At 48.5% G+C, this 25379-nt stretch overlaps 1 protein-coding gene across 2 annotated transcripts; it reads left to right on the top strand.

Annotated features, from left to right (window-relative positions):
* The first annotated feature begins 5959 nt into the window (after nt 1-5959).
* LOC129334661 (aquaporin-7-like) lies at nt 5960-25306 on the top strand. Of its 2 annotated transcripts, XM_054986906.1 has the most exons (7): nt 5960-6278; nt 16058-16178; nt 18294-18420; nt 18891-19028; nt 19698-19816; nt 22987-23204; nt 24499-25306. In XM_054986906.1, the coding sequence occupies exons 2-7, from the start codon at nt 16074-16076 to the stop codon at nt 24683-24685; spliced, it is 894 nt and encodes a 297-aa protein (XP_054842881.1). In that variant the 5' UTR covers nt 5960-6278; nt 16058-16073; the 3' UTR covers nt 24686-25306. The 2 variants fall into 2 exon arrangements, with proteins under 2 accessions (XP_054842881.1, XP_054842882.1); XM_054986907.1 differs by lacking the exon at nt 5960-6278 and having other exon boundaries at nt 15965-16178.
* The last annotated feature ends 73 nt before the right edge of the window (nt 25307-25379 follow it).

A 25379-nucleotide genomic window follows, 5' to 3' on the forward strand; every position in this document is an offset into this window, starting at 1 on the left:
CACGCAGGAACACAGTTCTGGCAGTTCCCCAAAGAGGTCACATGGCCCACCTGACTCTCGGCCATTTTGGGCCTGTTTCAGCCTGGATTGGGGCCGAAATGGCCCGGATGGGGCCTCTGACAGGTGGTGGATTACTCTCCCACTCAGCAGTGGCCCAATCCTGACCATTTTGGGCCCCTTTTCCTCCATCTTCAGCCCCTTTTTGCCATTTTGGGCCCATTTTGGGCCCTGAATGGCCAGGATTGGGTCCAAAACAGCCAGGATAGGTACTGTCAGGAGGCGTGGCATATGCAAATCAGTTATGCTAATGACACGCTTCCAGTGATGGCAAGGGGCGTGGCATATGCTAATGAGTTGTGCTAATGAGTTCCTCCAGCTCTTTTTCTGCAAAATGACCCCAGGCTACAATAAAGTTGCATCTGGCGAAGAGAACCATGGATGAACTCTCATGGTTATTTCACTAATCTGACAATGCCTTCAATATTATTCTGGTATAAAATGATACCTATCACTGGAGGTGACAGGTATCATTTTATACCATCAAAGATAGCAATGAAAAAATGTGTAAATCCTCACAACTACACATTATATAAGCTATTTTAACACCAAAACCGGGGCCCTTTTCACACTGCTTACCTGTTGCCGCAACGACGCGAAATATCGCACAAAAAACGTGGAACATTGCATTTTCTCGTGCGAGATTTGTGCGACGTCGTGCAAATCTCGTGCGAGAAAACGCAATGTTCCGCGTTTTTTGCGCGATATTTCGTGTGGTTGCGGCAGCAGGTAAGCAGTGTGAAAAGGGCCCTGGTTTTTAATTCATTTCAATTTAATTTTAATTATTGGGATAATTAATTCTTGGATGTGTATAGTTTTAAATAGGATTTTAATGACCACTGAGGAAGGCCGGTACAGGCCGAAATGCGTCTGGTCAGTTTATTTTTAGATACTATAGTATTCATGATATAGTATTTATTTTGATGTATACAGTCATTGGATTCTCCATCAATTTGTATGTTTTTTTTAACCTTGTGTATTTTTATTAGGAGTTCTGATATTTATACTTTTATCCTTTTAGATTTTTAATGTTGCTTGTGTGCACAATTTACAATAAATAATTGCTACATTTGTTTCTTATGATCATAGGTGTTTACATCTGTATTGTTCTGTCACTTTAAGATCTTGATATATAGTGTGAGGATTAACGAGCGTTTCCTCGTCAGTGGCTGTACCTTTTGAGGTGCTGACCTTCCCACCAAAGAGTCTCATGGTGGTGTTCTGCTTGAAGGGTTATTAAAATGTTGGTATGTACACAAGGAAGAGTTGACCAGTTGTATGATACAATTATTTTATTTTTACAGTTCAGGTGTAACTGTTATCATTCCTGAGGAAGAAAGATCAAAACAAGCTAATTGATAGCATCTTGTTGAGTGTGGGGGGGTCTCTGTGCCCCCTTCCTTGCTTGTTTGTACCTGTGATCATAAGAAACAAATAAGAAAATTGGTTCAGAAATATTTTTGTATATAAGTACCAGACATTGTACCACCCTCGGGTCGATTTGTTGAGCCCTTGTGTGGTTTTCTTGACTGTATTCTTCTCTTTGTACCTTGTGGTTGCTGCTGTTCCTGTTATATTGCCTATTGAATAATTTTTTGTAGCAAAATTGCTTCTTTATGCACTTTATTGCTTGATTATTCTGGATTGAAATATACTTCTATTTTTTCATTGGTTTGGCCCTCTTATTTGTTCTTTCGGTTTAACAGGTGATATTAAGCGAAGCAGTCAATGAAAACAGTAAAACAAAGAAGAGCTTACAGCTCTAGGAGGACACTGCACATGTGCTCTTCTGCCTCGGCATTCCCAAAACCAAATCCTGTTGGGAAGTAATCGCAGGCCTGGGTAGTTGCATCAGTAGAGGATTGGGGGAAGTGGCTGCTCAGGTGGTGAGCCTTTTCTTAGAGCCAAGCTACAAGTGATGAATGACACTTGCACGACAAGTGAACAGACTCACGTGTGTTCCTCCCTGTTCACTTGCGCTCCACTTGCGCTCTGCTTGATCACGTGGAGCGCAAGAGAACAGGGAGGAATACACGTGAGTCTGTTCACTTGCCGTGCAAGTGTCATTCGTCACTTGTAGCTTGGCTCTCAGTCTGTTCACCGGCCGTTCAAGTGTCATTCATCACTTGTAGCTCGGCCCTTAGTGTACAGCGTCATCACAGACTCTTTGGAACGCTGTTGCATCCCACTGAATCAGGCCATCTTGACCAGTGGTACGGTCTTGTCTGACCCGTGGCAGATCCAGGGGTTAGCAAGCAGAGATCCCCCTCAGCACTGTTACTTCAGATCTTTTTAACTGGAGGCACCAGCCATGCGCAGTGTGTGTCTTCTTTGCCTCAGAGCTCTGGGCCTTTACTGCCATCTGCCATGGTGTGGTTGTGGGCAGAACGAAACATACTACAGAGATGGGGGATTCATGATCTCCCCCAGGCATCTAGCGGGGATGCGTTGCAGCGCAAGCTGGGGTGGTGTTGCAGTGCACATTCTTGGAGGATTAAGGACCTCCCGAAGGGTTGGGAGGAATGAAGATTTCAAAGAGTCTCCCAGATACTGAGACATACGGAGATACATCTGGGGCTAGTGAGATGGAGGAGGGAACGGGAGGAGCTAGGCTTTCACAAACTGATCTGCCCCAACACCTTCTCTCTTAATCTAGGCTGCCTGCAGTGTTTATTTGTACAACCCCGTCTGACTCCTTGGCTTTCTCTGGAGGGCAGGGAGAGCTGGTGGAGGAAGGCCAGAACTTTCTTTAGGAGGAAATGGCTGAGACTTCAGCTCAAAGGCCTGGACTTCTTTTCCTTATCTTCCTAGCCCAGCCATGCAGCGCAATCAGAATCCTCTCTCTGAGCATGTGGTGGAGAGTGCCCTCAAGTCACACAGCCAGTTTGGTGTAGTGGTTAAGAGCGCGGGACTCTAATCTGGAGAGCCGGGTTTGATTCCCCACTCCTCCACTTGAAGCCAGATGGGTGACCTTGGGTGAGTCACAGCTCTCTTAGAGCTCTCTCAGCTCCACCCACCTCACAGGGTGTTTGTTGTGGGGATAATAATGACATACTTTGTAAACCACTCTGGGTGTTAAGTCATCTAATGTTGTTATTATTATTCAAGCTGATTTATAGCAAGCAACCCCTAGTGGGGTTTTCATGGCAAGAGACGACTAACAGAGGTGGTTTGCCGTTGCCTGCCTCTGCAACCCTGGTCTTCATTGGAGGTCTCCCATCCCATTACTAACCGAGGCTGACCCTGCTTAGCTTCTGAGAACTGACAAAATCAGGCTCACCTGGGCTAGCCAGGTCAGGGCTCCTGAGCATGTGGAGCTCCTTTAAGGACAAAGCCCAGCAAGGGGCTTGAAAGCAAGTGGGGGGGGGGAGCCACGATAGAACGAGCCCCTGTGACTGGCTTGCAGGCCACAGCAGGAAACAAGTTGTTGAAGTGGATGGACCCTCCGTGATCTCATCCGCCAGGGCATAGTCCAGTATAGGGGCTTCAAGATCGCGCTATCAGTCGTAAGAACGTATTTGGCTCGACCCTCACCTCTGCCACAAACTCCTTTGGTGGCCTTCAAGCAATCTGTCTCATCCTCAGCCCTCCTCTATGTGCAATACAACAGCACTCGCCTCTAGGGCTGCCAATCTCCAGGTGGGAACTGGAGGTTTCCTTGAATTACAGCTGATCTCCAGGTGACAGAGGTCAGTTCCCCTGGAGAAAATGGCTGTTTTGGAGGGTGCCCTTTATAGCATCACATTCCGGCTAAGCTCCCTCTAAGCTTGCCAGCTCCAGGTTGGGAAATGCCTGGAGATTTGGGGGACGGAGCCTGGAGACAGTGGGGCTTGGGGAGGGGAGAGACCTCAGTAGAATATAATTCCTTGAAGTCCACCCTTCAAAGCAGCTATTTTCTCCAGGGGAACTGATCTCGGTGGCCAGGAGAGCAGTTGTAATCCCAGGAGATCTCCAGCCACCACCTGGACGCTGGCAGGTGGTGGCTGGAGATCTCCCAGCCTAGCTCCCTGCTGGAGATCTCCCACCATAGCTCCCTGCCCCCCCCCCCAAAAAAAAAACTCAGCCCTCCCTAGGCTCCACTCCCAAATATCCAGGACTTTCACTACCTGGAGTTGGCAGCCCTATTAAGCAGTGTGGCTGTTGCCATTGCATAATGAATAGGTACCTGTCTCGGGCCATCCTCCGGCCTCTTTTCAATTTGCTGGAGTCACATTATACTCATTTTGATGCTGCACTGCCCTCTAGTGGGAGTTTCCCTTCCTCGAACTGGATTTCGTCCCAATTTGCAGTTTGCTGAATTTATCTAGTAGAAACAAAGAGGTAGGGGCTTGTGTCTGTACACATGGATGTTGGAGACGGAGCTAGGGGCTGCTGCTTGGCCAATTTTCTTGTCTTAAGGAGATGTACAGTCAGCAAGGACATTCATTTCCCAGCAAGGACTGGAATCCTGGGCAAAGGCTCACACCCGTTGGATTTCTCCTGCCATGCAGCTTGTAAGACACAGAAAAAAGGCACCGACCTGACATAAAGTTCCCTGCCTTCTTTGACTGCTTCTCAGCACGCTGGCCTCTTTCCTAAATGTTGTTACCGAGCTAAAGACCTGTAACACAGACAGGAGGGCCCTCGGTCCTTGATGGCATCAGAATTTTATTGTATTTATTGTATTTATTGTATTATCATGTAACACACTTTGCACTTTGCACTTTGGTATTGTATAAAAATATAAAAATTAATTATATTCCCAGAATTGTTTGGTTGCTATAGTCCCCAAAGCGGCAAGTTTTTGCCTGTCATTTTCCTGGGTCAAGCAGAGATTCCTCAAAGTTGGAGATGGGGAGAGAGGGGATGTTCGTTGACGAGTTCATTAACGTGACCTATAGAGAGTGGCATTTCTGAGCCCTAGCTTGGTCTTATCAGATCTCAGAAGCTAAGCAGAGTTGGCTCGGGTTAGTACTTGGACGGGATTCTACCGAGGAAGTCCGGGGTTGTAACACAGAGGCAGGCAACGGCAAACCACCTCTGTGTGCATCTTGCCTTGGAAACCCTACGGGGTCGCCATGAATCAACTGTGACTTGATGGGACCTTACACACACATAAGGGTGTTATTTGGAGTATATGGAATAAGAAACTGTGACCTAATTCCATGGGAAAGAATACCATTGTAGCCAGGAGTGAGAGTTGCGCCATACATCATCTCAGCCTCCTCATAGTCAACAGCCAAAGGGCAGATTTGCTGCATGGGAACATTGTGCGCATAGGCCATCTACAAGATACATGTGTCCAGGGCTTTTTTTCAGCTGGAACGCGGTGGAACGGAGTTCCGGAACCTCTTGAAAATGGTCACGTGGCTGGTGGCCCCGCCCTCTGATCTCCAGGCAGAGGGGAGTTGAGATTGCCCTCCACGCTGCTGGAGTGGCGTGGAGGGCAATCTAAACTCCCCTCTGTCTGGAGATCAGGGGGCGGGGCCACCAGCCACATGACCATTTTCACCGAGGGTGATTTAAACTCTTAAAAACTCCCCCCTTATCCCAGCTGACCCAAAGTGACGTCATTGGTCCTGGGAGCGTGCACACACTTTGCTCACTTTGTGCGTGCGCATGTGGTACCAGGGGCACCACCTCTCGCCAAGAGTTGCCCCCAGTGCTGTCCACCCACTGAGTTCCACCACCTCTTTTCCCAGAAAAAAAGCCCTGCATGTGTCCGTGTGCAAGGCCATGCCACCCATCGTTCACTCGTCACTCTGCAAGTTAATGGTTCACAGAGAAATCTCAAGATCCGTCCCACTCTCTCTGCTTCTCTTGGAAAGAGCTGCAGGACTCAAGGCCAAATGTTTCTCACGCGGAGGCCTGGATCAGAGTTGCTGAGTTCGCTTTTTTCCCACCTGGCAAGAAATCTCCCCAGCCTCCAGAAAGAGAAAAGGAGGCGGGCATCTCTTGTGGCCCTGTGGCCAGTGCATGAGCCAGGCGGGGGGGGGGGGGTGCCTAACACACAGCCACTTCCTGTGGCTGCAGTATCACCCTTCTGTCGGACCGGCTGGCAGTCCTCTGGGAATCCCACATGTGACTTGGTCCGCCTACATGCTGCAGACTGCCAGACAATGACAATGTGAGGTGGATGCCAACTGATTACGAGCTGCAGCCACTCCACAAAGATAATCTTTGAGCTGGGCCAAAGACTCCTTCTGGACGCTGTTCAGGCCTGATTCTCGGTGACACCCCAGGTAAGGGAGTGCCCTAAGTGTGGAACGACAGGCTCTTTTTCTGAGCCCACGGCATTTGAATTTGGTGCCTGCATAGGGTTGAGAGCCAGTGTGCTGCAGTGGCTAGAGTGTCAGGCTAGGATCTGGGAGGCCCGAGTTCGAAGCTTGCTGGGGGACCTTGGGCCAGTGGCTCTTTCTCAGCCTACACTACCTTACAGGGTTGTTGTGAAGATAAAAATGGAGTGGAGAACAATGTCAGTTGCTTTGGGTCCCCATTGTGATAATAAAATAATGAAATATAGGGATGTTAAGAGACGGTACTTAGAACTGGATAGCCCAGGCAAGCCTGATCTTTGCAGATTTTGGAAGCTAAGCAAGGTCAGCCTTGGTTAGTAATTGGATGGGAGAACACCAAGGAAGACCAGGTTTGCAGAGCCAGGCAATGGCGAACCACCTCTGTTAGTTTCTTGCGTGACCCCCCGAGACCCGAAAGCCAGGTTCAATTTCTAGAGTAATGTTCACAAATTCAAAATGTCAATCCAATTTATTTAAACATAACAACACAACTGTGAGAAACGTTCCCAAAGCTATCAATAGTGGACCACTAACCAATGTCCCCAGAGTAGAATCACAATCCACTTGGTAGAGGGTGCAGACAGGACTGTGGGTTCGCCTTGGATTGGCCTTTTGAACAAGATAGGGTAGCTTGGGGCGATTAGCAGCATAACCTGGAGCTAGGCTTGTCAATTTCCAGGGGTCTGGACATCTGGAACTACAACTGATTTTCAGGCTAGAGAGACCAGGTCCCCTGGATAAAATGGCTGCTTTGGAGGGGGGACTGTATGGCATTGTGCCCTGTTTGAGTCCCTCCCCTCCCCAAACCCCGTCCTCCCCAGTCTCCATCCCCCAAATCTCCAGGAATTTCCCAACCTGGAGTTGGCAACCCTATCTAGCACTGAAAACAGACTCAAAGCTGAGCAATGGCTCATATTAAGTCCTCGTGACTCCTCAATATTCCTTCCCCCCAATTGCATTATCTGATGGCTGGTGGCTACCAGCCAGGGCAAGGGCTGAAGTCTGGGCTCTGCTATTATGCAGACAGCTGGAAAGAACTGGTCGGGTATTCCACGCCACTGAGGTCCCTTCCATCCTGATATTTGACCCCAGATCTCCAGGAATTTCCCAGCTTGGAATTGGCAACCCTCCCTTGGAACCCAGACTAGTAAAGCAGGATGTGCTCGGAGCGTAATGAGATAAGAAAACGGAGGTTGTGCATGTGGATTTATTTACTAGTTTGGCATGACTTAACCTCCTAAGGAGGTGACAGGAAGGAACACCCTGGAGAACCCTATGATTAGTTTTTGTTTTGGGAAAGTGATCGTAGGCCTCCTCCCGTGAAATGGCCCTTCCGCTCTTTGGCAACGGGCACTTTTACTCTAGAAGCACACGCTGGGCGGCTTCTCTCCACTCACGGGCCCTTCCAAATTAAGCACAGCAACACCCATAATTAGCACAATAAGCCACTCTGCCCAAAGAGGAAAGAGGCTTAGCCCGGCACATGAAAAGCTGTCCCTGGCTCAGGCGCGGCGGGTCCTTGTCAGAGAGTTGGGAATCACCTCAGCCCGGAGAGAGGAACTGGTTGAGGAACTCCGTCACCTGCCCTCCGCACCCTGGTGTGTGTCCTTGCTCCTGAGGAGATCAGGTTTGACACCTGAGGAGACTGCTGGGAACACCAAGGCTGGTGAGTGGCAGGCAGTTGTGCTACCCCCCCCACACACACAGCTGCCGCATGGAAGCCTTGTGACCAGCCACCCCTGGATTGCCACCAAGGGGCAGCACCGAAGGGAGTCTTTCCCCTGGGCTGACCCTTTGGGGAAGAGCAAGGGCCAGGCCGATCTCCCCTATGCGGCAGTATTTGTGTTACAGGTTCAGTTGTGCTCTTTTGAGCACTCTGCTTGATAGGAAGTTTTTTTGGGGGGTGGGGGTGGGGGGGTTCCCGGAGCGCTGGGTGGCAGCTGGGTGCCTGGTGTTCGTACGATGGAGGTGGCAGTGCTGCTCTGTCTTTGGCCTGTGGTTTGGCCTTTGTTGGGCGGGGAGGTGATGCTATCAGGAGTATTTGGAGGGATGGAGAGAGATTAGGGATGCCATGTGCCCACTGGTCTCCCCGCCACAGCAGGCCTTGGGACATCAGTGGCCAGCAGGAGTATGCCGCACCTCATTCGCAGCATGCCTCAAGTTTCAGTTAGAGCCAGGCTACAAATGATGAATGACACTTGCCTGGCAAGTGAACAGACTCGCGTGTATTCCTCCCTGTTCACTTGCCATTCACTTGTGCTCCACTTGATCAAGTGAAGAACAAGTGAATGGCAAGTAAACAGGGAGGAATACACGTGAGTCTGTTCACTTGCCAGGCAAGTGTCATTCATCACTTGTAGCTTAGCCCTTCATCATTTGGCTGGCCGGCCTCTGAGGCAGGAACCAGCGCTGGCACACAGGTTTTGCCCCTAGAGGACCAGTTGCTTCAGCCATGCAGCTCTCCCAGAGATGTAGGTCCCCTGAGTGTAATTCAAGGCACCTTACATACCTTAGGGCCAAGCTACAAGTGACAAATGACACTTGAATGGCAAGTGGATCGAGTGGAGAGCAAGTGGAGGGCAAGTGAACAGGGAGGAATACACTTGCTGTTCAAGCGTCCTTTGTCACTTGTAGTTTGGCCCTCATTCCCAACGCTTACTGACATTCCTTCTCCCTCAACAGGTATTGTGTCAGGTCAGTTCTCAAATTCTGAGTGAATGCATTGGGCACTGGGTTCTCAGTCCCAACAGCTTATGGATTCTGTTGGAGCAAACATCCCAAACGATCGTTTGGAGGGGGGCAGCTGCTACTTTCTCCCTGGGCATCCTGCTCCCAGGGAGCTGCTCTGGAAAAAGTCGTCCTTCCCTTGCTCCTGAGTTCCTGGAGAAAAACTGGAATGAGGGCATGTTAGAGCAGCAGCAGATTCTTCTACTGTCGCTGCGGCTGGAGCTTCACCGACACGGCAGCTTTCTCCAGAGCAGCTCCCCGGGAGCAGGAGGCCCTGGGAGAAAGTAGCAGCTGCCCGCCCCCAAACGATCGTTGAGAGCAGGCTTGTGACTGGAGGAACTATTTGCAAAAGCTGCTGCTGCTGCCGGCTTTCTCTGGCTCTTCAGGCAGTGATTCTAACAGAGAGGGGAAGGACACTCAGACTTCAGTTCCCAGGAAAACTTGTGAAAATGATCAAGTGTTCTACACGTGAAAAAAGTCACTTGTAGCTTGGCTCTCAGTCCCAACAGCTTACGGGTTCTGTTGGAGCAAACATCTCCATGCTTGAGCGAGTAGAAGTGGAGGACCCTCCACTCCAGGCTGGTTGTCCCAGGGGACTTCCCCATGCCACTCATGCCAAGGCTACTTTACTGGGTGTCGCTTGGTGGGCCTTCATATCTTCCGTAGAAATCATGGATCGGCCTCAAGTTACGCATGAAGCAAGGCATTGCCTCGGTTGGGTTGCCTTTCTGGGACAGGAGGAGGGCCTGGGAATGGGAAAGCTCAATATCACTCCTTTGGAATGGGCACATTGTTACACAACTAGATCCAGACTCTTAAGAGATGTTGACACTCCATCAGGGTGTGAGACCAGTTCAGCTAGTCCACCTTCAGAGGATAATTGATAAGGATGATTTCTTAATAGCACAGTGGGATTTTCCTACTAGTCTAGCTGGTGGTCCACTTGGCCACGATCTTGGCCAATCTTGGCCAGTCTCTGGAATAAGGAAAGGGCTGGTGGTGGCGGTGGCAACAGAGACTTTGACATGGTCAAATTTCTAAAAGTGTTCAAGAATAAGACTCTTGACATGCATTGGACGCACACACCTGGGGATGTCTGAAAGGAAACAATGGGGTTTCCTTCACAAAAATGATTTTTAATTTTTGAAAAATGTAGCCTTGATAAAATATGGTAACTCATGCTAGTAAGGGTAAACTTGATAGTCATTCTTATCAAATTGTTCTAACCTCACTGTTTGAAGTACAGATGTGTTTTCGGGAAACATTTATCTAGCACAAGTCTGTCCCAAATATCTTTTGAGGACCTCAGTGGTAGATCTTCTCCATTTTCTCTTAATAACAACCCTGTGAAAGTGTGTGATCAATCCAAAAACCGTCCAAGGAATATCATGGCTAGAGTGGAGATTCAAATCTGGGCTCTCCAGGCCTGATCTCACACTCTAACCATTGAGAACTGGTGGTGATTATTGTCAAACGTTCCTTAAAATATTCTAGAGACAGAATAGATGAAGGCTGTGCGGAGACTGAAGCCCCCTACCATGTATTTCAGTCAAAGAAATGTCCTTCTCAACTGTTAATGACGAGAGTCGCTTGCATATCTGGCAAAGGTAACTTTGACTCTCAAAAGCTCATAACGTGGAACTCTAGTTGGTCTTTAAGGTGCTATTGGACCCCAGATCTTGCTCTTTGAATACAGAAGCGAATGCTTGGATGAAATGGGGTGGGAAAGAGGGAAACGGTGGTGTTCGCCCTACAGAAGATGAGAGCCCACCAGACAGAAACAAATCTTGGAAAACAAAGTTTCACCTTCTGCCACAAGATAACAAAACTTTCCACATATACTTAACCCTCATAATGCCATTTTCTCTAATAGCTCGAAACGCCATCTTTTTTCCATTATGGATACTAAGAATTCATACCAGTTCTCTGTTGGGTATTGAAGCGTTAGACTGTCCTGGTGGGCCCACCGGTGTGGCTTAGTATGCAAGAGAGAAATAAATACAACACTCCTGCTAGGAAGGTGCACTTAATGTTTATATAGGTGGATATTTACATATATACATATAGTTATAGACCAGCCTGACAGCATGCTCTGCATAGCCTCTCTGAGAGCTGAGCCCCCCTTCCATACTATACAGATAGCTAATATGCTGTATCCTAGTCTATCACTAACAAGCTGATGCAATCCCTAACTAGACTCACAAGACATCAATTAGGAGCACCTGCTTGTAGTCACATGATTGCTAGTCTGACATCAAACTCATCTATCTCCTGTCATGGAACTGTTTGCTCCCTCACACAGTTTACATATCTCAATATTCTCATATGGTCAAGTGCTAGCAATCTCTGATTTTAAACTGTGTTTGTTAGAGTTGGCGTTAGGATTGCCAACTCTGGGTTGGGACATTCCTGGAGCTTTGGGGGTGGACCCAGGGGAGGGAGGGTGGGGTTTGGAGAAGGGCGGGAACTCAGCGGGGTGCAATGGCGTAAAGTCTGCCCTTGAAAGCTGCCATTTTTTCCAGCTGATCTCCATAGAGCTCTTTTGGCCCCACCTGGAGGTTAGGGACCCTGGTTGTCAACAAATATAATTTAATTTAATTTATTACATTTATATCCCTCCCTCCCCGCACCAGCCATTTGCAACAAAGATCCAGAGGAGATAGCTGTGTTAGTCTGTAGTTGCAAAACAGTAAAGAGTCCAGTTGCACCTTTAAGACTAACCAACTTTATTGCAGCATAAGCTTTCGAGAACCACAGCTCTCTTCGTCAGATGCAACCGTCAGGTTGCATCAGACGAAGAGAGCTGTGGTTCTCGAAAGCTTATGCTGCGATAAAGTTGGTTAGTCTTAAAGGTGCAGCTGGACTCTTTACTAATTTGCAACAAAGTCTTCTTAACTGTCACTTTTCCGTCTTTTTCCTTTTACAAGATAGAGTCTGTAAGCAACTGAGGGAAGAGGCCAATTTAGAACTGATATCACGGCTAAGCTCACGTATAATAATTGTATGCTGTTGGACCTAATACAAGCCGTGATTTCTTACATGTCTGCTATAAGCAATTCACAATCAGTAACTTTGAGAAACTGTGTTTAGTTACATGGAGTACTGAAAGCAAGAATTCAGAGCTTTGTCTCAGAAGATAACAGTATAATATCATTGTTTGGTTGCCAGATACATCCAGGCAGAAAGGAATTCTTAAAAGGTAACACATTCAGGACAATGGCTTATTCTGTAGTGCCACACATGCGCAAACGTGATATGAGCTGCCTTTGCACTAAAAAGGTGATGTGCATACTGAAATTTCTAACTGTGACATATACTATGAATCAATCATATTGCAATTAAGTGCACTGATATTGTGATGTCATAAGTGCTATAAAAACTCTGCTGCTCAAAGGCAGAGCCCGAGGGAAACCATTTTGGGGGGGCTTCTAAGGCCTGGCTTCCCTCCCGCTGTTGCAACGATGAAATAAATTTAACCCTCTTCTTACTCCTGGCCTCCAGTGTCTTACTGGGGGGCACTGGAGGAGACTGCCTTTTTCGGGCCTAACAGAAACCTTCCCCAACTGTCCCCTTCAGGATTGTCTAATTTCAGGGGTTGAGCCCCTAATTTCCCGTCTTACACTGCTCTTAATATTTCTTGACCCTGGAGCATATTTAGGCTTCATCTGGCCGGCTTGTTGTGTTTATTTTATTTGGGATCTTTGCACTATCCTTTTTTTCCTCTCTGCTTTGACTCTGTATTGCTTTCCCCCGGCCCCCTTTCACTTTTTTGCGAATGATGTTCAAGTGACATTACAAACCTTTCTGGTTTAAGATTCTCTGCAATCTTGTTTAGTGTGTGGCTTAAACATCAGAGGCGGAGCAGAAATGGGAAGGGATTATCTGGGCAATCTGATTAGTGAAATTATTTAAGACTCCGGGACACTGACAAAGAGATCCCTGCAAGACGGCACAGAGTTCATGGTCGACTGTTAGCGCACACAAACTGGGGGCTGAATCATGGAAAGAAGGAGAATCTCCATTACAATATTATTTTCATTATTTATTTATTATTTCATATTTATATTTCATTATTTATTATTTATTTCATCATTTCATTATTTATTATTATTTCATTATTTATTTATTATTTCATATTTATATCCCACCCTCTCCGCAAGCGGGCTCAGGGCAGCTAACAATATTTAAAACAATGTAAAACATTTTAAAACATCTTAAAACATTTAGAACAATTTAAAATATTTTGCATTGTGCAGCGGCAACATCAGGAAGACTTTTTTCACAGGGGGTGTTTAAATTTCCTTTCCCCCCCGCCAGGCTAGCAGAGGCCCAACCTTAGCCATGAGCCTGGTGGAACAACTCTGTCTTACAGGTCCGGCAGAAAGACAATAAATCCCCCCGGGCCCTGGTCTCAGCAGACAGAGCGTTCCACCAGGTAGGAGCCAGGGCTGAGAAAGCCCTGGGGCTCGTCATGGCCAGGTGGACCTCCTTGGGACCAGGGACCACTAATAGCTGGCAAGGGCCTTCCCTCTTTCCTGAAACAGAATGGGTGTCACACTGGGGAAGGATGCTCAGAGGAGCATAATATGATTGGTCTACCCTCTCAAGGGCTTGAGCAGCCTTATTTCCACCCCCCCCATCTTTCTCCTTTGGCTTTCAGCTGCCCTTGACCTTCATCATCTCCTGGAGCATGCTGTGTCCTAATCAGGCATCCCCCCTCCCTTTTGATTGATTTAAAAAGATATATTTTTATTTAACTATATATTAATACCATTGTGGTGTGTCTGTATTCATTTATGAATTGAATTTAGCTTGTAGGCAATGAACTATATGTAATTTTACTTACTGCTACATTCATCTGGAAATCTAAAAAACAGGACCAAGAAAGGTTTGTTTGGAAATGTAACACAGTGGTTCTAAACCAGCACCATGTCTGCAATTTGTATCAACCAAAAGAGCCACATCGACTTCCACCCCTGGCGTGATGCCTGCATTTCAGGGAGGCTCACAGCTCTTCTGTTCCCCCAGCAGCTGCTGATTCGAGGTTGGAACCTAACTGTGTCAACCGCAGTTCCCACCAGGCAAAGGCCTTGCCCTCTTTCCTGAAACATAGAATGGGTGTCACACTGGGGAATGATGCTCAGAGGAGCATGACCAAGAACCACAGGTAGCTCCTAAGCCCCTGAGTATCATGGCTTTAAACATCTGGCTTGTGGGTGACTCCATTATGTTGGTTTCCTTATCGACACAGGAGCCAGCCCCTTGAATATTAGATACAGGGATAACGATACAAGCCTGTGTGCAAAGGAGAACTGTGTAGGGTTGCCAGTTCGCCACTGGGGGCAGGGGATCCCCCGCTCCCACCCTCCACCCTCCATCCCTGGCTAGCATGGGAGGCATGGGCCTCACAGGCACACTCCTGGGCAACACAGTGTACTTCCAAGGGTCCAAAATGGCCCTGATCGGGCCCAAATTGGGCCACTGTGGTGCTGGGGAGCGCTCCCCCCGCACTGCAGCAGCCCGTTCCAGGCTGGTTTGGGCCTGATCTGGGCCAAATTCGGGCTGAATTGGGGCCCCCGGTGGAACGCGGGAGCACTCCCAGAATGGCCATGGCCTGCGTGATAACGTCACTTCCTGGAAGTGATGTCATTGTGTAGGCCTGGTGTGTGCATGCGCAAAGTGCACTCATGAAGGAGACACCCAAAAGGTGGGGGCCAGGGCCCCCACCTTCTACCGGGAGTACGGGGGATCTGGCAACCCTAGAACAATGTCATACCAGTTTGTCTTCAAAACGTTTGTAGGAATGATGTGGTGTTTTCCAAGACTGCGAGGATGAGCAGAATGGGCGCACAGTGACTGTAGATCTGCATTCAATATCATTTTTCAGTGTCAAGAATTTCTTGTCGCTGCCATGAACTTCAGGTTGCAGAAAGCCAGCTTCCTTGGGTAGAAACTCCCGGTGTAGGAACTGCAGTTGTTGGGTGTGCACAGCTGATGCAAGGTGGCCCCCATGTAACCTGCAAACCTGTGCATTTTGTAACCAACTGAAAAACGATTATTGCCCATTTTATGACCTATGAGGCAAATGGACCTTTCTGATTTAATGATACTGTTTTGGGATATACCTGCAAACCCCCCCCCCCCAAATCCTAGCCTACGTGTATCTTCTTATGTGCTGGAGGAATGCAGCCAAGCTTTATTTATACCTCTGATGTCTCTGCCTTATGTCTGTCTGTGGGCCATGCTTCCATTAGAAGGGGAGTACGGTACTTTGCCAGCCATCCTGCACCCTATAGGATAAGGAAATGGGTCTTTTCTGACAGCGAGCATGAAACAATATATCTAAAAACTTCCACTGTTTCTCCATCCGTGGGTGATGCCCTGCCAGTTTTTCCCTTGGCAAAAGAGGGTGGTCCGTTTGTCCATGAAAAGGCTATGCCAGGAATAATAGAACCTGTGTGGACAAAAACCACATAGGGTTATGGCTACAGCAATCAGCTACAGAAATCGGAAAAGATCCAGTGGAAAAACGGGTAGGATAGAACCTAAATTTCTTTTCGGTATTGAGATAAGTTACGGAAAGACTCTCGGATCTTCCAGGTACTGGATTTTCTCCGACACTCAAATGCATGACAACTCACAGGTTTGCCTTGGAAAAAGAAACGACATTTCGTTCTTTTGTTCCCCTCTCCAACTGTGTGTGTCATGTTTCATTTTAGATCCTTAAAACTCTCCACGAGGTGGGTCTGTTTTTCCTTCTAGTGGAGCTGATGTCACATTGCTTGGGCAACTGACAGCTTCTTTGGTTCACCGTGCCAAGAGGAAATGCCAAAGAGAAAGAAAGGAAGAGAAATCACAGGCTGTTGCTTAACTGGTTTGTTAGTCTTTAACCAGAAGATCTGTCTTGTGCAGTCAGGGTGGAGATGCCGGGCTGGCACGGCACGTTTCAAAGGTACAATGACAACGAACTCTGGAGTGACACTTGTCTTTCCAAACAGGGTCTGAAGTGCCTGGATGCCAGAGACAAACATGCTGGAGAAATTAACCCACAAACTTGCCATCAAGAATGAAATGATCCGAGAGGGCCTGGCAGAGGCCTTGTCAACTTTCCTCTTAATGGTGAGCAGAAGGAGATGGGTGGGGGGCATTGTGATTCCACGGAGTGGTGTGTGAGAATTGCAGAATTGTGATGACCTCTGCGGCTGGAGCAGAGATGCTGAGCCTGCCAAAAAAAAGGGCAGTATGCGTACGGCAGACTCTATGAACCTCTCGGTGTTGTGGCATGTCTCAGGGGGTGCGTCCAACAAGCCACAATATGTGTCTGGTGGGCTGTGTTTGGCTTGTTGGGTCTCACATTGTGCCAGTCTGCACCAAAGCAGAAAAATCTGGACTTTTTTTCCTTCATCTGTAAAGAGGTCATCGCCCTGACTTGGGCCGTTTCCACACGGCTTACCTCCTTTCGGAAAACAGCGTCTTCACGCGTGAAATCATGCAAGAAGATGCTGTTATCGTGGAAGACAGCGTCTTCTCGCGCGATTTTGCGCGATAACAGCGTCTTCTTGCGTGATTTCGCATGTGAAGATGCTGTTTTCCGAAAGTAGGTAAACCGTGTGGAAACAGCCTTAGATAGCCCAGGCAAGCCCGGTCTTGTCAGATCTTGGAACTAAGCAGGGTTGGTCTCCAGGTTCTCCTCAGAAACAGTGTCATGTGTCGCTAAGCCCAGGTGGGTGTTTAGGGCTGCCTCTTTAAAAGATTTTAAACTTCAATAAAGTTGCATCATTTAACTTTTAAACAATGCAATTGGATAGGAGACCTCCAACGAAGTCCAGGGTTGCAGAGGTAGGCAATGGCAAACCGTCTCTGTTAGTCTCTTGCCTAGAAGAAACCCACCAGGGGTTGCTGTAAGTCAGCTATGACTTGATGGCACTTTTTACCATCAAAGGGGACTTCAGTCAAACTCAGAGCCACGCTACAAGTGACGCCTGACACAGGTTGGACACTTGTCAGCTTCCCTCAAGGTTTGCTGGGAAATGTAGGCGTCCTAGCTTTACAGCTTGGCTCTCCATTACAGCTGCAAGACCAGGACGCCTACATTTCCCATCAAAACTTGAGGGAAGCTGACAAGCGTCCAACCTGTGTCAGGCGTCACTTGTAGCTTGGCTCTCAGTGAGTCACCTGGTGTAAGGCAAGTAAAAACCGGGGTGGGGGGGACTGCCCAATATTTTCTCCTGTAACTAGTGATGGCTTTCTAAGGACTCAGTTGAGGGTCATTCCAAGCTTTGCAATGGGAGGTATTTCATTTGGAGACCCCAGGGATTTTACTGAGGTCCTTGCATGGAAAACCTGGGGCTCTGCCACTGAATGAGAGACCTTTTCCTGCTTTTGTGAATCAGCCAGGATTTTCAAAGTGCAAACTACAATATCAGGGAACAAGGAGCGTTACTCAGTCAAACTATAGGAAGGGCCTGTCAGCCTCAGGCATCCACTTGGGGGATGGGGCTTCGGTTCATCGTCCCTTCCCCGCCTTGTTTCTGGACCAGCCTTTGGGTGGGTCAAAGGGGATGTTGTCCTTCCATCTCCCAAGAGGGCTACCAGCTCTGGGCTGGAAAGGTCCTGGAGATTTCATGGAGAAGCCCGGAGAGGGTGGAGTTTGGGGGGAGAGACCTCAGCGGGGCATCATGCCATAAAGTCCACCCTCCAAAGAAGCAGTTTCTTCCAGGATCCAGAGGAGTGAGCCACGTTAGTCTGTAGCTGCAAAAAAGTAAAGAGTCCAGTAGCACCTTTAAGACTAACTGACTTATTTGTAGCATAAGCTTTTGAGAACCACAGCTCTCTTCATCAGATGCATCTGACGAAGAGAGCTGTGGTTCTCGAAAGCTTATGCTACAAATAAGTTGGTTAGTCTTAAAGGTGCTACTGGACTCTTTATTAGTTTCTTCCAGGGGAACTGATCTCTATAGTCTGGAGATTTGTTCTAATTCTGGGACATCTTCAAGACCCACCTGGGAGTTGGTAACACCACCTCTGAAGCTGGCGGATGCCCAGGGTTGCCAGCCTGCAGGTGGAGGCTGGAGATCTCCCAGAGTTACACTGGACCAGCTCACCTGGAGAAAATGACTGCTTTTGAGAGTGACCTGTGGCATTCTGCTCCACGGAGGTCCCTCCCCTTCCCAAACCCCACCTGTCCCAGTTAAGAGCCCTACTTGAAACATGGTTTTCTTTTTTCTCCTGCAGCTCTTCGGCAACGGCTCTGTTGCCCAGGCGGTGCTGGGAAGGCAAAACTTTGGGACATTTCTGAGCATCAACTTGGGGTATGGATTTGGTGTCATGATGGGCATCCACGCAGCTGGTGGAATCTCAGGTGAGCCTGGAAGGGGTCGGCTTGGACTGTGCCTGGAGGATCATAGCTGGAGATGCAGAACGATGGACTGCCTGAGAGAGGGGGGGCAACTGGCAGAGCAAAGCCAGGGAACGTTTGCTCTGAGGAGAAGGGGCCAGGGTTACGAACTGAGGATTCTTATAATCCACAGCAAAGTGCAGTCTTTAGGATTATTTTTTTATTTATGTTATTTAAAGTCCACTTGTTTACTGAGCCTCAAGGTGGCTGAGTGTAAAAATCAGTGTGATCCGTGGCTGGGACTTTCAATACGGTATGGACTGGAGGAATCTGGAAAAAAGCAAAAATCTGACAAATGCTGTCTTGGTGGGGTTTTGCTCGCCTCTTCTAGCCAAAATGGTGACGTAGAGGGGCACTAAACAGCTATTGTTATGAATAAAACCCCCACCAGTATTATTGTTATTTCATCACATTTCTTTTTGCTGCCCTCAAAGGTGCTCACATGAACGCAGCGATAACATCTGCAAATTGTGTAGTTGGCAATTTACCATGGCGCAAGCTTCCGGCGTACGTGATCGGCCAGTTCCTGGGATCCTTCATTGCATCTGCCACTGTTTTCTTAATGTACTATGGTATGTTGCCCCCCCCGGCAGCCCTGGACAGAGCCAGTGAAAGGAACCAGGGTTGCATGCCAAGGGAGGAAGTTGTGAATTTCCTGCATTGTGTAGGAGGCTGGACTAGATGACCCTGGAGATCCCTTCCAACTCTATGATTCTATGAAGAACAAACTTCAGTGAGTCTCTCCACCAGGGAATGCCTGCTGGGACCTGATTCTGTTCCTGCTTACCAAGCAGTTTGCAATGAGGAGCCAGTCCAGCATTAGTGGCTTTATAGGATCAGGTAGAACCCGTTGGCTTGCGATGTCTCCACCTCCCAACTGAGATGGTTGCTCCATTAGTGGCCATGGTGGCACTGTAGGGCCATGAAAACAGGTGCCTCTCTTTGGAAAACAACCACAGTGGTGCGTTAAGTCTCAGATGGTAGCATCCCTGGCTCAAGACCTCTCGTGCCTGACCTGCCCCCCCCCCCATGCATGTCACTGCACATTTATAACATTTATTCCTAAGCCCCCGCCCCAATGCTACACTTCAATGAAGCTGTCAGGCTGGCCAAGAAGAGAGAGCAGCTCATGGGAGTTAAAGACACAAATCTTGAAGAAAGCCAAAGTCCATTTAGTTTCACTTTTAGAGAAACTGTCCCCAGCCAGATGCTGAATTCGCTTGTTTCTCTTCCCATCCCAGATGCTCTGATGGATTATGCTGGAGGAAACCTGACCGTCACAGGGCCGACTGCCACTGCTGGGATCTTCGCCACCTACCCGGCTCCATACATGTCTCTGTGGAGAGGGTTTCTCCATGAGGTCTGTGCACAAAGATCCACTGCCTGGCTGGTTCTAATTGGAGAACTTGAAGGAGCTAGGAAAGTAATTGAGGAGGTCAACCCTATCAATGAACCAGAGGGGTTAGCTGTGTTTGTCTGTAGTAGCAAAATAAAAAAGAGTCCAATAGCGCCTTTAAGACTAACCAACTTTACTGTAGCATAAGCTTTCGAGAATCACAGGTCTCTTCGTCAGATGCACCTATCAATGAAATTTCCTCCTCTGCACACTGGCCAGCTGGTCAGTCTGGCCAGCTATTTTAACTCCAAAGAGCCTCAAGGGGTGTCTTTAATTTGTGATTAAATTTTCTCAGGATGCTAAATTCTGCTTTGGGTATCAAGACAAGAGAAAGGCTAGTCTGGCAGTGCTAATGGCGAGCACCATACAAAAGGAGGGATACATGGCTGGTTGGTCACTGTAGCTCTTAAAGGGCTTCCCCCCTACCTCAGAGCACACTTCTGTCTGTATCAATAACTTGAGGAAAAAGCAGCCTTCCTTTTCTCGAGGTCAGAGCAGCTAGCAGCTGCTAGAGATCCCTTCCAAACCAGTAACTGGACCGTTGCGTTGGTAAATATTCCTCAGCAGTTAAGACCCACGGTTGCGTGGGCAGGTCCTGTTATGGCATCCCAGCTTTTCCTAGTTCCCCGGCACCAGCTGCCTTCCCCACCCGAAACACAAAGACTCTCCCCAACCCCAGCCACATCACACAAGCCTTGGAGTGGAGGTCACCAGTTCTAATCCTGCCTCTGCTCTGAACTCAGCCATTAGCCTTTGGCAAACCTCCCTCTGCCACCCTGAGTGAGGAAGGGTATCCCGATTCTTTAAAGGGTCTGGAACGGAACACGGAGATGTATTTATTTATGTATTTGCTTCATTTATGTCCTGCCTTTTTCCCCAATGGGGACTCAAACGAGTCAACTGTGCATGTGAAATGTTCTGAATACCCTCAGCCAGGGGTCATTTCATAGAAAAAGAGCCAGAGGAACTTATTAGCATAACTCATTAGCATAGCTCATTAGCATATGCCACGCCTCTTGCCATTGCCAGAAGTGTGTCATTAGTATAACTGATTTGCATATGCCACACCCCCTGACATCACCTATCCTGGCTGTTTTGGACCCAATCCTGGCCATTCAGGGCTGAAATTGGGCCCAAAATGGTCAGGATCAGGCCACTGATGAGCAGGAGAGTGATCCACCACCCATCAAAGGCCCAATCCAGGCCGCTGTGGCCCCAATCCAGGCCAAAACGGGCCCCAAATGGCTGAGAGGTGGGCGGGGCCACCTGACATGTGACCTCTTTGGGCAACTGCCGGAACTGCGTTCCTGCACATTCCCCCTCGAAATGAGCCCTGCCCTCAGCAGTTATGGAAATGCTTTTATTCTGACTATAGTCAGAAAAACCTTTGGAGGTTTTTAAGCAGAGGCCAGAGGGCCACCTGACAGCAATGCTGATTCTGTGAACCTGGGCAGATCACGAGAGGGAGGGCAGGAAGGGCTGCATCAGGGCTTAGTTCTCGTGGCCCCTTCTTAAATGCCCAGGGTAAGGCCGATTGATCGCCACTTTGGGGTCAGGAAGCAATTTTCTCCAGGCCAGTTTGGCCAGGGATCCTGATGGTGTTTTGCCATCATCTGGGCATGGACTGGGTGTGTGTGGGGGAAGGTGTCATGTCTGAGCCCCATCCATGCCAATGCCAATGCTAATACTAACCTGTTGTTCTGAACCAATGTTTCATGCTGTAACTTGATGTCATATTGCCAATGCCACAACTGTTTCTTTCACAGGCTTATTGCAGGTGTCTTATCTAATGGACTGTAGAAACTTTCAGTGCTCATGACCTTGTAGACTGCTCACTCCCAGGCATTACTATGTCTCGACTTTGATCTCTTGCTTTCTCGGTGTCTCGACTTGATAGTACAAATATGCGAGACGTTCTCAGGACGAGTTCACACCGAAAGTCCTGTTTTACTGTTGGGAGGGGGAAGGAGCAAATGTGTGTGTTAAGAGGAAGGATCTTCCCACATGTTACTATTCCCGTAAATCTTGCTCTTACTGGTTGTTGTGGATTTTCCAGGCTGTATAGCCGTGGTCTTGGCATTGTAGTTCCTGACGTTTCGCCAGCAGCTGTGGCTGGCATCTTCAGAGGTGTAGCACCAAAAGACAGAGATCTCTCACTGCTACACCTCTGAAGATGCCAGTCACAGCTGCTGGCGAAACGTCAGGAACTACAATGCCAAGACCACGGCTATACAGCCCAGAAAATCCACAACTATGGTTCTCCAGCCGTGAAAGTCTTCGACAATATATTGAACACTTGCTCTTACTGCTTAGATGTTTACCTTACTTCTAAGTAACACTACGGACATATCTATGGAAATGATTTGATTTCTGAATAAAGCCATTTAACCAAGAGCCTGGATTTCTTGTTGCAACGGTACAGGGATCTATCTGCCATAGCCTGTCATCCATAGCCTGACTGAAGGAAAGGTAGTTGTGAATTTCCTGAATTGTGCAGGGGGTTGGACTAGATGACCCTGGAGGTCCCTTCCAACCCTAGGATTCTATGATTTTTATCACATGCGCTCCCTCATTAAGAGAACAATGTGTCGGTTCCTCTTTGGAATGGTGGGAGGGAAGCAGGTCAAGAAGAAAGGCCAAGAGAGCCAGTTTGGTGTAGTAGTTAAGACCAGCGAGACTCTAATCTGGAGAACCGGGTTTGATTTTTCATTCCTCCACCTGAAGCCAGCCGGGTGACCTTGGGTCAGTCACAGCTCTTCCAGAGTTCTCTCAGCCTCACCCACCTCAGAGGGTGATTGTTGTGGGGATAATAATGGCATACTTTGTAAACTGCTCTGAGTGGGCATTAAGTTGTCCTGAAGGGCGGTATATAAATCGAAGGTTATTATTATTAAAATAGTAAACAGTCAGGTAGCACCTTTAAGACTAACCAACTTTATAGTAGCAAGAGCTTTTGAGAACTACAGCTCTCTTTGTCAGATGCATAGTCTTAAAGGTGCTACCTGACTGTTTACTATTTTCCTACTACAGACTACCACGGCTAACTCTTTTGGATCTATTATTATTAAAGCGAGAGAGGCTGACAATGCCGTCTGGAAAGACTCTTATATCCTCTCTCCTGCCCGTTTCGACAGTTCATCTCCACTGCTGTGCTTGTGATTGGCATCCTGGCTATTCATGACAAGAGGAATGCAGCTGCTCTGCCGGGCACCAATGCCTTGACCATCGGGCTCCTGGTCGCAGGGATTGGCATGTCAATGGGAATGAACACCGGCTACGCCATCAACCCTTCCCGGGATTTGCCACCAAGGATCTTCACAGCTTTGGCTGGCTGGGGCCTGGAAGTCTTCACGTGAGTGCCAGTTCTCTATTCTGGGGCTTGTTCTATATATGGTTGCGGGGCTTTTTGTCTGGGGAAAGAGGAGGCGGAACTCAGTGGTGGAACTCAGGACTGCACAATGACGTCACTTTGGGTCACCTGGAACAAGTTTTTTTAAAAAAAAGTTTAAATCACCGTTGGCGAAAATGGTCACATGGGCGGTGGCCTCGCTCCCTGATCTCTAGACAGAGGGGAGTTTAGATTGTCCTCTGCGCCGCTCCAGTGGCACGGAGGGCAATCTCAACTCCCCTCTGTCTGGAGATCAGGGGGCGGGGCCACCGGCCATGTGACCATTTTCAAGAGGTGCGGGAACTCCGTTCCACTGCGTTCCTGCTGAAAAAAAGCCCTGTATGTTTGTATGTGCCATCAAGTCACAACCAACTTGTGGGGATCCCGACAAGGGCTTTTCAAGGCATGTGAGAAGCAGAGGTGGTTTGCCAGTGCCTTCCTCTGCAGAGTCTCCCTTGGTAGTCCCCTATCCAAATACCAACCCTGCCCAGATTCTGAGATCCGCGGAAATCAGGCTATACCAGACCATTCCACATTCTGGGGCTTGTTCTGTTTGCCCAGAAATACCAGGACGGCAGGTGGTGGGTTTAGAAGGAAATCAGGTAGGTTTAGGTAATGGGTGAGGTGGTGATGGTGGAAAGTGCTGTCAAGTCATAGCTGACTTATGGTGTCCCTGGCTGGTGTTTTCAAGGCAAGAGACTAACAGAAGTGGGTTGCCATGGCCTGCAACAATATTGAACTTATATACCGTCCTTCAGGGCAACTTAACACCCACTCAGAGCGGTTTACAAAGTATGTTATTATCATCCCCAAGGCCATAGGATCACCAGCACCCGGGGGCAGCTCCAGGGCTGTTGCTGCCCCCCTGAGGATTTGTGCACGCACGCAAAGCGCGTGCATGCACCCAGACTGCACAATGACATCACTATGTGTGATGTCATCACACAGGGCATGTCGCTGCGAGCCAGCTGCCCTATCGGCACAGCAGGCAGCCGGGGTGGTGCACAGTTGGCCTCCCAGCCCTCCTGCTCAGTTGCCGTGCGTGCCGCCCCGGCTGCCTGCTGAGCCTGGTCTGCAGCTCCTGCGCCCAGCCGGAAGCGTGCTCTGGCAGCAGCAGCAGCATGGGGCAACTGAGTGGGAGGGCTAGGAAGCTGTCTGCTCTGTTGCCCTGCACTGCCGCTGCCAGCATGCGCTCCCGGCCAGGCACAGCAGCTGCGGGCCACTCTTAACTACGACACCAAACTGGCTTTTCTTACAGAGCGGGAAACTGCTGGTGGTGGGTCCCAGTTGTGGCACCTATACTTGGGAGCGTCGTGGGAATCTTCATCTACAACATCTTTATCGACTTCCACAATCGCCCTTTGATGGAACCTGACAGCGGCAACGAGAAAGGGAAGCAAAACGTGGAGTTGGTGGTGTCCACTGAACTCCAAAATCGTATGTGATACCAGACAACAGGATACTGCAACCAACAGCTCCGCTTCTGATTTTATCAGGCCACACGTGGACATTTGCACACTCAAGGAGGGTATTTATGTGTATTTGCACACTCGAAATAAAGAAAGGCAAGGGGAAATGTGTCTGTCAGGGAAGAAAAGTTGCAGTCAAGTGTTTTTATACGATCATTTTACTAACGGGGTGAACCCTACCTGGACCCTACCACTGTACTGAGCAAGATTTGTTCATTTATTTATTAAAATATTTATACCCACCTTTCCTTTTGGCTCGAGTTTGAAGACTTCCTACAATCTAAGCAGCCTTCCTCCAACTTAGTGCCTCTTCCATTGGAGGAAAAGCCACTTAAGCTAGAGGAAGGCCTAGTTAGAGGATCCACTCCAGTGAGTCACATGGGGACGTGCTTCTCCTCCTCCGCTGTTGCCAAATGACTCAAGGGTTTTGAGTCTCAAGTCCCTTTAAGTAAGCTGGATACCACGAGAGAGGCTGATACGTGTCTTCAAAAACCAGCCATTCTATTTGATGCAGCCACCGCTTGATGTCTCATAGTGGCAGCTGGGGTCCCGTGCGGCCAAGCATCTTTTTGCCAATATACGGGCAGGGATACCATCCCTAGGGAAGGAGTAAAAATGCACAGGGGCTCCAGTGCTACAATGGACAGGGTTGACGAATCCCAAAAGTATT

The sequence above is a fragment of the Eublepharis macularius genome, chromosome 8, assembly GCF_028583425.1.
Source record: "Eublepharis macularius isolate TG4126 chromosome 8, MPM_Emac_v1.0, whole genome shotgun sequence".
Lineage (NCBI taxonomy): Eukaryota > Metazoa > Chordata > Lepidosauria > Squamata > Eublepharidae > Eublepharis > Eublepharis macularius.